The following is a 17,669-nucleotide window of genomic DNA, read 5'->3' as shown; positions in this document are numbered from 1 at the left end:
AGTGATTCAAAAGCCCACGAAACAGTGTAACCACGCGGTACTGTGATGTCATACTGGTTAACGCTAAGCCACGTGAAGCCGGACACAAGGGCTACACTAATCTTTGGGCTGGAGTAGCCTGTGGTTTTTAAGGCTTCGTGTCTCATCGCGTTAAACGATCGCAGAACGATTTATTTCTCTTTTTCACCTCGATCTTTGGCCTCGTGTGATTTACCAAAACCAACATGTGAAGTTACAACGCTGACGAAGGAGTTTCATCAGTAGAGGTAAGTAACCAACATTCTGTTATGCATGTAGTGGATCTAAAGATTGATTGTCGTATAGACCCCTTCACGGTTTACGTCACAGAAGAATTCGCGGTTCGCACTGCGCATGTCGGGGTCAGAACGGTCATTTCCATCTAGTTGAGTTTCGTCAAGGATGCCTACTTGTTGCGTCGTCGGATGTGAAAATCGCACCAGCTCTGGAGTTAATTTTTTTAGGATTCCTGCAGGATCTCATCCATTTCAAAAGAATAGACGAAATCTGTGGCTGCGAGCAATTAAACGTGCAGATTGGGACAATGCAAAGGTTAAAGAGGCTCGTGTTTGTAGTGCTCACTTCATTTCAGGTAAGTCATCATTTATCAGACCTGTTAGATTAAACTAGGAAGCCTGGATTATATGAACAGTTTTCTATACACTAGCGTATAACGTTATGATATGCAGGTTAATAGTTTTGCAAATGTCATGGACCTGTTGCATGCTACAGACGTAACTTAGCCAGCTGCTAGTAGTTAGCCGTAGGCTAGCGCCAACATTGTGTCAACAATGGTAGGTTAAGCCATGGTAAGTAAACAAATGTCTTTTGTAAACTGTAGACTGATTTAATAGGTAAATGAAGTTTGATATTTGCCATTAATTGTGAACTGTGGCATCCCAGGTAGCCAGTGCATTCGGGCCAGATCCGGCTGAGTGTCGGCGCACACGGCTGTGTTCTGGCTGCGGCTTACCAGCATTAAGCCAGCACTGGCCCAGCAAAAGTTGCCAGATTCGGCTAGGCTGTGGATATGCGGATTTGGTCCGATTTTGGCTGACAAATGGCATATTTTCCACATATTGGCTTTCACATTTCACGTTTGTTTTAATAAAAATATATTAATTTAACAATTGATATGCATATAATTGTTTCTATTTAATGTTTTGATAATTGTTTTTAGTTTTCCTGATTAATGGTAGCCTATGTCAATAAGTGAAAAGTAGTGTGAGGAAAAGTTAAGCTTAGAAATTTTTCCCTAATAAAATAAGGGAAGGGGAGAAGCATATTTTAATGTTAAGAATAGGTTTGTAGAGGCATAAAGTGCCATTAGCCTATTGAATGTAAGTATCTGGGCTATTAAGTTTATACTGAAATATTTTCTATGTATGTAATATGTCAACAAACACATATTTTATTAATTAATGGTCAAATACTAAATTGAGATTTTATAAAAAAATTTAATAAGCTGTAAAGCTTGTCAATTTGTTTACTACAACTACAATTTTTCAGCCCTTTTCCAGAATTTGAACTAATTTGATCATAAAGATTGATCTATTTATAATTTATCGATTACAATTTTTAGACAATTAAAGCTGGTTAAAGGAACTTTTATTTTGGAAAAAGAACTGCTGCTGTTTCAAGACATGCGCACTAGCTGCGACATCTAGTGACGACATTTACCGGGCTTTAACGGTTGTTGCTGCATGAAGTCTGCTGCAATTTCTCTGAGGTAAGACTTTTTGGAAGTTATTTAACATAATTTTAATGCATAAAATATTTATACTCTGCACATATTAGATATATGTAAACTTCATTTAAAAGAAGGACAAATTGGTGTGACTGATATAGTATACGTAATTTTTTAAATGACCACAATCCCGCTTCAACAAATATGTAAATTAGCATTTGAATTTATTATTAAAATACTGAAGTCTTTCTAGATAAATTTGAGTAGAAAATCGATTTTTATAATTTATCTGACAAGGAGAATTCGGACATAAGAAATGAACTCTGCTCAGTTTAATGAACTTACTTAAACAGTAATATTTCGTTTAGCAAAACAAACAAATAATATTTCGCAACTCATAAAACTGGTCTGAGGATTTGCCTCAGCAGTCTATGCAGCAGGCGGGAGTAACTGAGGGATCGTGAAGCTATTCTGCTAAACACTCGTAGCCACCTCAGCCAGTTCCGCTATTATACAGCTGACTGAGGTAATTTTTTTTACCATATATATAATATATAACTTTGTCTGGTACAAAAAATGTTTAAATTTCACAGAATAGAGAGCATTGCAGCTACAGGACACAGCTGGTAGTTAAACTACTTTACTTAAAGTGCACCTGCAGTAAAAATATTTCCACCTCACTGTTGCACAACATTATAACCGATTTCATCTATTGAAAGATACTTTGTAGAAAATGAGTGAACCTTAATTATGTAATTATTACTCAACATTTTGTATCTATGATCTGTCTGTCTGTTATACAACTTAACAACTTATTGTGATTGTTTTTGTCACATTTAGATTTCTCAAGATCATCAGTTTGGACAGAATTCATTTGAAGAATTAATGTAAGTAAAAGTACAATATTGGATGGGGCATGGATATTTCTTGGGAATCAGTTTTGTTGCATTGTTAATGTCAGGACTGTCTGAGGGGTCAATTGGGGCCTGAAGTATGATAGGGATTTGTTTAGGGCTACAAATATATATTACAAATAACAAGTCTTTAAAAAGTCTTTACATTAAGTAGTCTAAACTAAACTTTGATATGTAAACGTTGTTATGTACACTATAATAACAAGATATTTTATTAGATCACAATTACAGTTTATGGATTTGGCATTTGCAGTCATTTTGAAATATAAATATAATGGTAGAGAAAACACAATTATCTGTGGATGTGTGTGATTAAGAGTAAGGAAAACTTACTTTTTTATATAATTGAAAATCTCAAAACAACCCTTAAAAACCAAATTGAGTTCTCTTTTGCTGCATCTTGCAAATATTAAAATTTTAAATAGGCAAGGCTTAAAAAGGTATAAAAAATAATAATGAACTTTCTCGATAATACAACACTGGCACAATTGGGCATGTAACCGTTTTTTTTACCTTAGTGGTGTGCCCTTGTTCTAGTACTTATGTTTCTAGTAGCTATGTTTACATGCAACCAATTAATTAGTTTGTAATCGTATTGATGGCTCAATCGTATTAAAAAGTCGTCATGTAAAAACCTTAATCAATATGATTGAGGTAGATTGGATGCAAATTTGAATCGTATTGAAAGGGGTGGTGTAGTCCAATCTGTGATCCGATCAGCAGGAGAAAAGTATGCATGTAAATGCGTGAATCAAAGTATTTTGTCGGATGCAAAAATACATTGTGCATGTGCACAGAAAATTTGTGCTCAAGTTCACGTCGTATATTTACCTCTTATTTGCTTTGGTTTGGCTTTGGGGTGGCATTGCCAAGTCCTCTCTTTTTTTCGTTCAGATTTGGGCTACTGTTTAAACTGTCTTTGCGAGTTGTTTTTTCTGCTGGTCAGATATGAAAGGATTTTGTTCATTAGTTATTGGTATTTGGGCTGTGATAAGTCATTGGGATGCTTTTGGGCTAATTTTGAATGTCCATGGGGATGGTTTTGATATGTGAAGCTGCCAACCCTGGCTGTGCGCTTGCACAGATGTTCGGTTTATATAAATTGTACATGAAAACAAACATTTTGAGGTGCAAACATTTAAACATGTTTAGGGTGCATGTAAACTGTATTGTTGTAACCTTTCATCGGATTAAATTCAGTCGGATTGACAAAATTTTGTGCATGTAAACATGGCCCTTGTGATGACAGTTTGTTCGAGGATAAGAAAACTGCCATCTAGGGTTTCAGAACGAAGCAAGAGCCATCAATATTATATATGTATTGTATGTTTATGTATATATACATTAGCAAGAAAATGTAATGGTTTTCTGAATAAATATACATAAATAACATAATGTGTCTAAAAATTATAAAACAAGAAATTCAGATCTTTCATGTGTTTTTCAGAGCACTAGCAGGTTCCAATAAAGGCTGGAACAGAACAGACAGAAAAGGTACAGTATACTTTCTTTCCATCTCCGCCTTGCCCACGCACACATCCGTACCGCTTTAAAAAGTATATATTATTTACAGGACATTCACAAATTTAGAAAAAATGAAGAAAAGTAGCAGCTCCTCCACTGCATTGAATATACTGTTCTGTATGAGTGTGCAACTCAGCGTTCCCACAACGCGCACGCTTGACATCTGTTCCTCAGACATGAGGGCTCGCGAAGCACGCACACAACGCGCAGTCAACACATGCGTGATCACTAAACTAAGTTTTCTTTCTTGTTTAAGTGAACATAAACAGCTAGATGTGTCAGTATCAGTATATTAAAGCAGTGCAGTCTTAAAGCTGTTTTGGGTCTTAAAGTGACAGTAGCCTACTGCTTTCTGTGTCAGAAATGTTCTTTCCACCCAAAAATGGAAATCACTCACTATTCTTAACTGAACAACTTTTGCAGCTGCACATTTAATTCATACAGTGAGGACTGTGTGTTTTGTGTGTATTTATTGCTAATGTTAAATCATAGATTCTAATAACTAATATTTTTACATTTAATACAGATGCCTGAAAAGTAAAACAAGATGAGTATAGTGTTATGATAAAAAAACAAAAGATTTGGTTGCTTGTCAGTAGCATTGTTGTAGTGACAGCCAAAATACATCGGCCTAGGGCTGGGCAATATGGCAAAAATGTGATCTCAGAAAAAAATCCATATTGAACGATAATGATATATATTTCGATGCAAGTTGTTAATGCTTCCAGCTTTAAAACAGTATGCCAACAATGACTGAAGCCACAAAAACAAGAGGGGGTTCATTTATATTTTAATCTGCGCCTCGTCAGTTTTTTAGCTAGCCAAACCACTTCCATATAAAGGAATTCGTGCTACCTTTTTGTCCACAATTTATCATCTTTGGATATTCGTTGCCACTTCCACTCATTTTTGTTTAGTTTTTTTTTTTTTGTGCCGAGTTTGCAAAGTAGGAAATGGACTTTGTACTACTCATGTGTATTACATATAGGCCAATGCAGTGTTTCCTCTAGGATTTTTTTCAGCTGTGGCGGCAGGGGGCGCCCATGATGATTATAAATGTAAAAAAAAATGTAATGTAGAATATAGGCTACAGTAAACTAACATGTATTTTTTTTATAATTTTCACGCTGTCATTTACTTTTCCTTATATTTATAGCATATTGCTTTTCTATGTTTGATCTAAACGGTATTTTCTTAAAAAAACGTTACACAGCTACGTACGTAGTTTGGATATTTCATTGTAGTTTTAATGTAGTGTGCATTGCAAGTTGGTCCTCGTGTTTAGCGTACAGAGCTGTTACAAAGTCATGCAGTCCTGTTTGATAATCCGCACCGCTGTGATTGACAGAACAACCGACCAGTTATCCGACATCAGCAGCAATTTTATTTCACACCCGTACCATTTGACATAAAGACTGTGACCCCGAGCCGGTCACACCGCAAATCGCGCAGTTAAATATAAACCATTACCGGTCTTCAGACAGATCTTAAACACAAATAAGCAAGGGACATTTAAAAACGAGTCGAATTTTGGTCTTGGATGTTAGACCCGCATTTTACTCTTGAGTCCACACCTGCATCTACAACACAAATGACACGCAAATAGCCTATTACACCCGTTAGATCAAATATTATGCGGTTCACCAGCGGGTACCCCGACCCTGCTGTTTCGTCTGAAAACAGATAAAACAGTCTCACCGTCTGCCTCAAGTTTCTATTACCAACGTTCTTCTTTTCCACGGGAATAATGTAAGTTTCCTTACAAACAGATTCGACTATTAATGTTTTGCAGTCGCATATAAGTAGTATTCAGTATTTAGCCTTTTGTTTTTGGACAAATATCTTATCATTTAATGTGAAACTTTGTGAGTGTCGATCTAAAGCACAGACGATTGACTGACAGCTGAGCGCTCAGCAGTGCGCTGCGCTTATAGCCTATACTGAATAACTAATGGCCCGATAAGTTGATAATATGAGTACAGTGATTCCAAATGAATGTCCAAAAAACTCGTAATATGTTAAATCAAAAGTTTAATAATGTCTTTTCTCGCAGCCCTGCGCTGTGTTGGTGTAGATATGCGCCGGTGAACGTCATATGCGTGATGACCTTGCAGCTTAAATTACCCTAAATTTATAGTCATAAAGATAAAAGTAAAACAACATTCGAAACTTCAAATGATGTATTTTTATTTGTGTAAACTCACAATAAGGAGAAAACCTTGTGCTTATTTATAATCATTAAAAACATGACGTGCTTTCTGCTGGTTTGGTTTTAGAGCGCGTCACAAAAAAAGAACAGAAACTCAAATACTTTTTTATTTGTTTTGTCAATTTAATAATTATTTAAGTGCAACATATTTCGTATAGGCTTATTTATTTTATTATTATTTCTCAAAACAGAAACGTAGCTTAATAATCCTCTGTTGATTTAAATCTATTTGTGCATGAAGCTAAACCCATGGAGGAAATTATGATATTTTAGGAGATTTATTTATAAATGAGTGAACAACGCAAATCCAGAAAGGAATTTATTTCTAGACAGCCAGTCTCGCAGAGCGGACATTTCGGTAGCTTTTTTGCGAGCTGACGCTGTGGGTTTTGTCTAGAAGGGATACAGCAAATGCCGAAAAGTTAAGGATTAGATTTGGAGGTAGGATTATTAGGATGAAAACAGCGGTTCTGGCTAAATTGGATACAAATACATCCTACAATCGTGTGAAATTTTGTGTTTAGAGTTGGGTTTGGTTCAAGGATTAGGATAAAACAGTGCTCATCCAACGAGATTTCGTTTGCTGTATCCCTTCTATCCACAACCGCAGGCGTGGCGGGGATGTTTTAGGAGTGGTGGGCCGCCGCGGTTGAATGTATATAGCGGAAACACTGCAATGTATTTTGGCTGTCACTACAACAATGCTACTGAAAAGCAACCAAATTTTTAATATTTCCTCTTAATCATAATACTATACTCATCTTGTTTTACTTTTCAGGCATCTGTATTAAATGTAAATATATTAGTTATGAAATTGTCTGTCAACATGATTTTAACATGAATTAGCAATAAATACAAATAAAACACTGCACAGTCCTCACTGTATGGATTAAATGTGCAGCTGCGAAATTTATTCAGTTAATAGTAGTGAGGGGTTTTCATTTTTTGTGTAATGAACATTGAACACCTAAGACAGCTTTGAACACCCAAGACAGCTTTAAGACGGCACTGCTTCAATATACTGATAAACATACAGCTGTTTATGTTCACTTAAACAAGAAAGAAAACTTAGTGAGCCCTCGTGTCTGGGAACCATATACGAGCTATACATGCTGGTAAATGGGCACGTCACCTTGTGGAAACGCACAGTCGCACACTCATACAGTACAGTATATTCACTGCAGTGGTGGATCTGCTAATTTTCTGTTATGTTTTCAGTTGATAAGATGTGCTTTTTGATTACTGAAATTTAATTTAACCAGAATCCAGAATAAAACAAAAAACACGGATTGAGATTTGAGAAAAAATTTAACTGAATCTGGGGAAAAAACAATAGGCCAATAGCTGTGCTAAGTCGTGACTCCAATTGGCTTTTTTGAGGTCATTCAATCAAGGGTTCACATTTTTTTCACAAGCACTAAGATGTTTTTTGGTAGTTCTCAATAAAGACATGAAAGATCAGAATTTTTTTGTGTAATTATGTGTAATTTTAGACACATTATGTTTATCAATGCCCTTGACTTAGATAAAGTTTAGATCGCATTTTATGACAAATTTGTTCAGAAAACTGTGAAATTCACATACTTTTTCTTGCCACTGTATATAAAGCCATTACAATGTTAATCTATGAAGCTATAAGTCTTCCACCCTAAAGTACCTGTCATTGTTTTTGAAGCAGAATAGCTTGTAGGTAACATTTAACCCTGGAGAACCCACGGGTCAAATGTGGCCAATGTTAATTGATTCTAAGAGAAGGGTTCTTGGGTTCTCCAGGGTTAAACTAACATGCTTGCATTTACCTAATTAAATAATTTTGTTTCTTTTCAAGAATCTGTTCAGAAAAAGTACTGTTCGTGCACCAGATGGTGAAGTAGAAAAGTTCATAAAAACTTCTGCAGCTTGCATCTGACAGAGATGCAAAAAGAAGAAGAGAGCGGGCCTGAAAACAAGCAAATTCAAGGTATTTCACTTGTTGTTAAAGGGATAGTTCAATAGACCTTTTGCGAGTCGACGTCACAGTTACGTCACGCGCGCATGTGGTGGCAGAAAAACAGTGGAAATGAATGAGACACGAGTGAAACGAACAATATAACTCACTAGAAAATGTTTTGTTGTGCTGTTGAGTGTCAGAATAGGAATGCCAAAATAGATGACCTTCATTTTTATAGTATACCGTCGTCGAAGACACCATTTGAAGATAAACGTAGGTGTTTATGGTTGCAATAAAAGCCCTGAACCGGACAGGCTGGAGTGATGAAATCATCTGAAAATCTTTTAATTGAATAGAAAATAATTAGAGAAGATATCCGGTGTTCTGTCGAAGTCTGTTCCCTCTATGTGTTTCTTATAGCGTTTTCATCACGTTACGTTTATAATTTATTTAGAAAGATTAAAGATTTGAATTAGTTCATAATATCAATAATATTACCATTTATTAAAGTTTTCGTATTTTTTTCGTTTTCTATTACTTCTTTTTACCTTATATCTTAGCCTATGTCTTCTTACTGTTTGTTCTAAATTATGATGTTTACTAATAAATATATAAACATAGCACACACACACACACGCACACACACACACGCACACACACACACACACACACACACACACACACACACGATGTAAAGTGTTAATAATATATAAACAGGCCTATACAAATTAATTTGTATGTAAACATAATAGTTTTAGATCACACACGTAGGATAAAAATATAAGGAAGAAATTGAAAACAGGAAATGATTAAATGTTTAATAAATAATATTATACAGAATACATGATAGTATTGCTCTTATAAGTACTTCAGAGATTCATACTGTAAAAATAATTGATTTACCAATAAAGAACAATACATATACATTACATACATGCAAGCATATCAGTAGCCAAGCCATTAAAACTTTTAATTTATTTAAAAAGTAAACGTAACTTGGTGAAAACGTCATAAGAAACATTACACTTAAGAGAAATATAGGGGAAACAGACTTCTACAGAACACCGGATCCTTAAAAATCACAGTTTAATGCTTAAACACTTCACACAGCTATTGAGAAGCATTCACTTTCTGCCACCAGTTGGGCTCCGCCCACAAAAAAACGTCATCTCTGTTTGCAAACACGCAAAAGGTCTATAGATATTCTTTCATCATTTACTCATCCTCATGTTGTTCTAAATCTGCATGATTTTTTTCTGATGAACACAAATTAAGATGTTTTGCGTAATGATTGTAAAAACACAGCACGTTGTAACCATTGACTTCCATAGTAGGAAAAAGTATTTTGGAAGTATTGTGATAAATGATGAAGAAAATATTTTGATAAATGATGGTTAGCACACAGTTGACGGTACCCATTAAATTCCATCATATTTTTTTATTCCTTCTATGGAAGTCAATGGTTACAATCTGCTGTGTGTTTACCATCATTCCTCAAAATATCTTCTTTTGTGTTCATCAGAAAAAATTCATACAGGTTTAAAGGTAGGGTAACACATTTTGAAAAATGCTAACGGTAGCCGCCTAGTAATGAAATCACGATCCCACCCTCAAGTCAAATCGCCATCCAAAGTCACGCCTCTTTCCAAACACATGAACATGCACAGATCAGACGGTCACATTTCATGTCTCATTCACCAGTGAGAAAACTTTGCAGTACAAAGTGAATAACACTTCCAAAATAACCAACATAAACAACTGGTTTATATCAGAATTAGTTTAAGCACACGTTCGGTTGTGTAGACGTAGTAACTATATCGTTATGCTAATCCGTAAACGAACACAAATTTCATAAGCAACACAATGTTTCATCAAAGTAGAATATCGAATCCACCTCAATACAAACATATCGCGTACCTTACCAAAATAAACAACGACCCTTTTAGACCCTTTGCCTCCTGCAGCTGTTTGCATCTCGTGGTAAAGCAGTAAAGTTACCGATGTTAATTTGGGTTTTTGCTCTTTGCCGATCCAGGCAGTTTTTGCTGTTGTTGTTATAAAAGATGGCTTTCATTTTGTGCCTCCTGTACAGGTTGTCAATTCAGCAGAAAAGTTTGTTGTTCTCGCTGTTTACAGACAGGAGGTAAGCGCATGTGAACACGCAGATGACCTATGGTGTCTGCGTAAGGGCTGGGCAAAAAAATCGATTTTCCGATTAATCGTTTTTTAAAACGTGGTCTAATAAAAATCGATTCTCAAAGAGCAGAATAGATTTTTTTCTTTCATATTTATTTCCACAAACATTGAACGTAAGATCATAGGTGTCATTTACACTGGGGACTTGTCCCCACCACTTTTTGAAATGGCTGATTTTGTCCCCACCACTTTTTGAAAACATTTGGTTAAAATGTTCTGAAAAATCAAGCAATACATGTGGGACTTACACTGCAAAAAAATTTATAAAAAAAAAAAAAAAAAACTTCGTATTTTTGTCAAAATATTTTGTAAAAATATGTACAAATTCTTAAATTAAGATGCGCAAAACAACCCAAGAAAATAAGTCTAGTTTTTAGTCTAGTTTTTAGACCAAAAATATCAAATTTAAGTGATTTTGTGCATAAAACGGGGTAAGCCAATGGGGTAAGCATTTAAAAAAAATTAAACACTAAATTTAAGAAAATTTCAAGAAAAAATTTCTCACCCCATAGGCAGATATTTTTGCTTGTTTAAAGCATAAATTCACTTAAATTGTTTAGTTTTTGTTTAATAACTAGACTTATTTTTTTACGTCATTTTGTTCATCAAGAAAATACATCTTGATTTAAGAATTTTTAGATATTTCTACTGAATACAAGACAAAAAATCTAAGTAAGAAAGTCAGATTTTTAAGAAAAAAAATCTTGGTATTTTTGTCTTGTTTTCGGTATAAATATCAAAAAATGTTATTCAATATTTTTTCGTCCTGCTGTAATTTTTTTTTCATCTAATCTTTTGTCCCCACCACTTTTCAACACAAACTGATGCCCCTGCGTAAGATTAACTTTAATCTAATTACTAGTCTTCTTCAACGTTAGTGTTGTGGCTTTTAATTTTTTTTATTAATTACACACTTGTAAACTGCTGTTCACTGTTCTTTTTTATTAATATAGTATTTGTATTAAATCTATATTCATTGAGTTGAATCGAGAATCAAGTATAAAAACCTACCCGAGAACCAGAATCGAAAATTGAATCGTGAATCGGAATCGAATCGATTTGATAGCTTGTGAAGCGAAATCGAATCGATCTGGAACATCTGAATCGATACCCAGCCCTAGTCTGCATGGACTCGCTGCGCGGTGGGCATTCAAATTATGCTTACGTATGAGGGACAAGAAAAGGAAACGTCCATTCGGACCGAAATTTATGATTGGTTGAACATTTTTTGGTCCTACGCCTTTCACAGATGACATAAATTCTACAAATACATTTAAACAACTTAACACAGTGATTGCTATCAGGATGTGAGGAGACTTTTAACCAGCATAACTAAAAATCTTTTAGGATCAAATCTGTTACCCTACCTTTAAAACAACATGAGGATGAGTAAATGATGACAGAATTTTTATTTTAGGGTGAACTATTCCTTTAACATTTACCCAAGTTAACATTAATGCATTCAGTCTATCTGATGAAGTAACCATGAGTCATTTTCTGTTCCCCCTCTTATCTCTTTTCTCTCAATCTTTCCTTCTTTTAGGGTACACTTGAGGAGTGTCCAGATGTTTATTAATGTTTTATTAATGTAATGTTATGTTTCAAATAAACATGTAAACATACTGTATATTTTCTTTTTTTTTAAACACCTACAGTAAAGTGTGACACTTAACACATTAAAAGCATCACAAACATTGAGGATAGAACTTCTAATGTGCAGTTTAACTTTTTTTAACTAAATATAATAAAAGTTTTTTTTTTAAGAAGGGATAAGTACATGACATCTTAAGGGCTAAGGTTATAAAATAAAAAACACTTTAAAAAATAATTCGGGCTAGTTTCGGCTGAGTGTACATTTTAAGCTGGCATGATTCTGGCACTGTGCTGGCAGTGTCGGCTGACTTTAAGCACCCGGACATGGGCCAGTTTCGGCTGAGTGTAATGTTTTAGCTGGCGTGATTCTGGCACTGTGCTGGCAGTGCCGGCTCACTTAAGGCACCCGGAAATGGGCCAGTGTACTTGGGCCGATTCTGGGGCGTCATTCATCCCAGAGTTGGCCCTTTTCTGGCAGCCGGAACTGGGCCGTGGTTTTTTTTCTGGCCTGCCGGATTTGGGCCATTATTGGGCCAAACTGTTTTGGCTACCTGGGATGCTACAAACTTATCAGGTAGCAGACTAGCTTTACATTGTGATTTAACTATGACAACATTAACGTTAGATCGCCTTTTAATCACTGCGTGCGCCGTTCTTTTTTTCTGTAGGAGAGGCGTCACTTGATTCCAGTAGTCCTGACTTTGTTCCCTCATTGTTTGTGTACAAAAAACAAACGCAGATACCTCAGGCAAAAATGGAAAGGTACGAATAAAAAATTACCTATAAGGCTTGTGTTTCTCTCTTGCAACATCCATAAATCTAGCGCATTTTTCTAGACCACCTAATACTAATACTAGTACTAATACTAGTCTAATACTTATCAAAATCTCTTTGATATCTGTTTATAATTAAAAAGATTACAGTTACAGTATTAAATTCCTTGTTCAGATAAATTCATTAATTTAATGTAAATTCTATGATAATACTTCAGTATCACAGCAATATTATGCAGGGCTAGTTTAACTAGATAATGAATAATTAGTAGATAACTAATAATTAAATATTTTCATAAGGCATTGATTGTTCCTTTTTGTTTTCCTTTAGGTATCACAGGAAAATGAAGAGAGATGAATACCCTAAAATGCAACCTGCTCCTTCCACGGCTGAAATGGAACAAGACTGTCCCATTGATCATTGCAATGGTATGAATAATCTTTTGAATACAAAGCTAAAACTAATGCAGTCTCGTGCACCAGTCCTGTGGTACCAAAAGATACACTCTTCAAAGTTTTTGTCCTTTTTCACTAAACGTCTGTATGTCTGTTTTTTTCTGTTCAAGATGAGGAGGAAGCTGAAGTGAACCACCCAGTGTCGAGAGAGGAATATGATGATCTTTGCGTTAGACATCGTCAACTGCAGGAAGACTACATCAACCTGCAGCAGGACTGTTTTAAATTACGCCGTGAGAATGAAGGATTAAGTGAAGAATTGCAGAATTCCAAATTTTCATACAGAAATGTTAAGAGTAACACTGGACAATTACTGTTTTTCACTGGACTGACCTCTGTAATCTTTGAATGGCTCCTTAAAAAATTAAGTGGCAGTATTGAGGTAAGTCACCAAGCCCTTCCTCTAGAGGACCAATTGTTGATGGTCTTGATGAAATTAAGGATGGGCCTCAGTAACACTGATCTAGCATATAGATTTCATGTAACACCAAGCACTGTATCAAATATTTATCGGATGTGGATCTCTGTTATGTCTGTGGTCCTCAAGCCATTAATTAAATGGCCAAATAAGGGAGCTATACTTAAAAATATGCCCAAAATGTTCAAACGACACTTCAAAAAATGTCGCTGCATAATAGACTGCACAGAGATCTTTATAGCCCGACCTAGTAATTTGACGGCAAGGGCCCAGACCTGGTCTAACTATAAGCACAATAATACAGTAAAATATTTGATCGCCATCACTCCTGCTGGGGCAATTTCGTTTTTGTCTCCAGGGTGGGGTGGACGGGTTTCTGATAAACAGATCACCAAAGAGTCAGGTTTCCTGGAACTGTTGGAGCCTATGGATGAGGTTTTAGCTGATAGGGGATTTTTAATACGGGATGAGCTTGCAGCAATTGGTGCCACTCTTCGTATCCCTCATTTTACTAAAGGGAAAAAGCAACTGTCTGCAGGAGAAGTAGACACATCCAGACAACTATCTCGGGTTAGGATTCATGTTGAACGTGTCATTGGTCGGTGGAAAAATTTTAAGATTTTACAAACTGTTATTCCTGTGTCTCAGGTTGATATGCTAGATGATGTAGTGATTGTGTGCGCTGCACTAACAAACCTCTGTAAAAGTGTGGTTCCCAAAGGCAGAATTTCCAAATAAGTCATTCATTTGAAATGTTTAAAGGAGTAGTCCACTTTAAAGATGGGCCCCATTGACTTTTCATAGTAGAAAAAAATACTATGGTAAAGTCAGTGGGCCCCATCTTTAAAGTGGACTACTCCTTTAATGATTAATGCTATTTTGCTTTTGTATATTGTCAAAATATATAACATTGTTTCTGGTTATGTTCCATTAAAAAAAATCATATTATGGAATAGTGTAACAATTACTGTCACTTGTTTTATTTAATCTAACACATATGAAATTGTAAAGAAACAATAACAAATGCATCTGTATACAAACAACAAAATGCATTCTCCAAAAAATTTTTTACAGAATACATAAATTAAATGGTAGCTTCTGCCATTGGCAAAGAAAACAGTTATTTGTTTTGACATTCACTGCATAACCAAGTTGCTGACTTCCTTTTGATCCTTGCACAGCTGTAATGGAAGTGGCAATCGCATCTGGCACAGTTAATCATTTTCCCGAAATCTGGCCTTTCACATATTTTGCAGACTGACCGTACCCGCAAGGAAGGGTCATGCCTTCTTGTTAAGATCTCAGGCAACACAGTTGAAATGAAGGCATGTTGAGCCTTTGACAAATTCTCCTGCAGAAACCCTGTGTTTTTAAGGATGCGTTGCACTATAACCTCATTTCTCGTCCACAGCACAAAGTCACAGTAGCTTACGTCACTTACAAACATATGTAGTTGGGTTTGGTAGTAGTATGGGTGTGAATTCTTCAAATTGAAAGACTTGTCCAGGCAAAACTGCCTGTCCTCTGTGCTTCCCTGAAGACCATCACGGTATTTGTAAGGACACTTAATTTCTACCAAACCTTGGCCACAACAGGTACATCTTACCATGCCATCTGGTGATGATCCGAGGTGCGGCTCAGAAGGCCGCACCACTAGGCCACAGGAACTTACACTGAAGTCTTGATGTTTTTTGACCGTAAGGGCAGTGTAGGCTTGTCTAGCAGTTTCCTCCATGGACTTACCCCAGAGAACAGATGGGACATTTAGCTGTGTGTGGTTGTACTGCATAATCTCACTCAGATAGGTGTTGCTAATATTGTCAGCTGTAGCCACATTATAAAACCTAGTACTTGTAATTCGACCAGCCCTGTGGGTTTGCCAATCCTTTGAGTTTGACTGTTGTCGTGTAACAAATTCCAGCCTTTCACACTGATTCAGTTGTAGTTTATTCTTCAGTCTGTGAAATGTGTCCTCACTTTTCACCTGCAATTTTTGTGGTGAGAGTTCCCTGAGTGTTTCATCAAATAAAGCAATCAAGGGCTCGGGTAGGTTTGAGTGTTCCTCTGTATCAGTATCGGATGCAGTGTCTGTATCACTGTTATCTAGACTTGTCAGTACTGCAGCACCAGGGGATATAATCTGCAACTCTTGGATGTCATCATCTGTCAACACTGGGGAATAGACAATTATGTCACTATAGAACATTTACAACAGTATATCCACATTACATAACAACGACAACATTTTTTTGTCTAAAGCCTAATAATATATAATTTTAGATGGTTAGTGCACTAAAACTAGATACTCTCATTTTCAGAATGTTGGGATTTACACATAATCTAACTACCTGTAAGATGGCTGTAGAACAAACTTGATCCTTATGGGACATTACAATGTCCAAAAAAAACCTCAGGAAGAGTAAAGAAAATAAACTAAATTAACTTTGGCTAAAGGAATCTTATCTATGCTCTGTCATTGATTACATGCCTTTGGCTCTGGTGGTGACACTAGACCTACTCCTGACAGTTTCTGGAAGTTGCCTGTCTAGCTTGCCTGTCCTCTTTGGTTTGTGGAAGCTGATTTTCCTTAATGGACATGGATCAACTTCTTTCCTGCTCAAGTCTTTCCACATACACTCTCCAGAAGTGACTGCTGGTTTCTCTGTCCATCCCATTCTAGCACAGATTTCAATTTTGAATAAAATTGCAGCTGCATGACTGCAGCATGACCCAAGCCTGAAATTAAATTACATATAATTTAAATTTACATGTCAAACCATTATTCTTTTCACAAGACATTTTTTAAGATGTCAAATCTTTGGTGTTCCTAGAGTATGTATGTGAAGTTGTAGCTCAAAATACCATAGGCTAGAGATAATTTATTGTAACATGTTAAAATTGCCACTTTGTAGGTGTGAGAAAAAATTTGTCATTTTGTGTGTGTCCTTTAAAATGCAAATGAACTGATCTCTACACTAAATGGCAGTGAAGTGCTTGGATAGTGCAGATTAAGGGGTGGTATTATCCCCTTCTGACATCACAAGGGGAGCCAAATATCAATTACCTATTTTTCATGCTTGCAGAGAATGGTTTGCCAATACTAAGTTAATAGGTTGAGCTTTATCACATTGTCTAGGTTGATAGAAGCACTGGGAACCCAATTATAGCACTTAAACATGGAAAAAGTCAGATTTTCATGATATGTCCCCTTTAACACTTGCTCTCAGCAAATTTGGGCACACTAAAAACTACATACTACTAACATGCCTACAATGAAATAAGATAAAAGTTCTATGTACGTGTTGCTAATCGTGTTTTGTGTGTCTTAAAGGGGCCATGGCATGAAAATTAGACTTTTTCCATGTGTAAGTGCTATAATAGGCTTTATGCACAGCTGCACTACTTCCTGAACTTCCTGCCAGCTTCTTGTTTCCTGTCTGCCATTATTGGACAAACTGATTAATCCAGGTGTGCCTGACCTCAGTAGTCACAACAACAATAATCAGACACACCTGGATTAATCAGTTTGTCTAATAATGGAAGACAGGAAACTAGCAGCTGGCTGAAGTTCAGGAAGTAGTGCAGCTTGGCATAAAGCCTATTGGGTCCCCAGTGCTTCTATCAACCTAGAAAATGTGAAAGATCAACACAGTTACTTAGTTTTGGTAAACCATTCTCTACAAGCATATACAAAAATAGGTCGTTGAAATTTGGCCCTCTTTATGATGTCATAAGGAGCTCATATTAGAATAATACCGCCCCCTTAATCTGCACTATCCAATCACAGCATTGCCATTTAGTGCAGAGAAAAGAGAGAGAGAGAGAGAGAAACATATTTCACAGCACAATTGAGTTTCAATTGCAAGAAACCACCATCATTGTGATCAGTGTCTGCACTTCATTAGCTCGTTTGCATATTAAAAGACACACCCAAAATGGCACATTTTTGCA

General features: G+C 36.1%; 1 protein-coding gene and 1 long non-coding RNA gene across 12 annotated transcripts in view; both read left to right on the top strand.

Annotated features, from left to right (window-relative positions):
* The first annotated feature begins 34 nt into the window (after window positions 1-34).
* LOC135786097 (uncharacterized) overlaps window positions 35-17,669 on the top strand; it is a 34,078-nt gene continuing 16,443 nt past the window's right edge. Inside the window, exon 1 of one of the 8 annotated variants that reach the window (XR_010546853.2) lies at window positions 35-266. This is a non-coding gene — a long non-coding RNA (uncharacterized lncRNA). The remainder of the gene's footprint in view (window positions 267-17,669) is intronic. The other 7 variants (XR_010546849.2, XR_010546855.2, XR_010546852.2 and 4 more) reach the window with 7 other exon arrangements.
* On the top strand, window positions 933-14,727 carry LOC141279795 (uncharacterized). 4 transcript variants are annotated; one of them, XM_073814431.1, is made up of 7 exons: window positions 933-1,747; window positions 2,546-2,592; window positions 4,067-4,113; window positions 8,181-8,312; window positions 12,022-12,833; window positions 13,176-13,273; window positions 13,411-14,724. In XM_073814431.1, the coding sequence occupies exons 5-7, from the start codon at window positions 12,826-12,828 to the stop codon at window positions 14,454-14,456; spliced, it is 1,152 nt and encodes a 383-aa protein (XP_073670532.1). In that variant the 5' UTR covers window positions 933-1,747; window positions 2,546-2,592; window positions 4,067-4,113; window positions 8,181-8,312; window positions 12,022-12,825; the 3' UTR covers window positions 14,457-14,724. The 4 variants fall into 4 exon arrangements, 3 of the variants coding, with proteins under 3 accessions (XP_073670532.1, XP_073670533.1, XP_073670534.1); XM_073814432.1 differs by lacking the exon at window positions 933-1,747 and adding an exon at window positions 1,874-2,231; XR_012336595.1 differs by lacking the exons at window positions 12,022-12,833; window positions 13,176-13,273; window positions 13,411-14,724 and adding an exon at window positions 10,375-10,527 and having other exon boundaries at window positions 1,580-1,747.

This window comes from Paramisgurnus dabryanus, chromosome 4 (assembly GCF_030506205.2).
Source record: "Paramisgurnus dabryanus chromosome 4, PD_genome_1.1, whole genome shotgun sequence".
NCBI lineage: Eukaryota > Metazoa > Chordata > Actinopteri > Cypriniformes > Cobitidae > Paramisgurnus > Paramisgurnus dabryanus.
The sequence above is the reverse complement of the archived record's forward strand: the minus strand, read 5'-3'. Positions and strand labels throughout refer to the sequence as shown.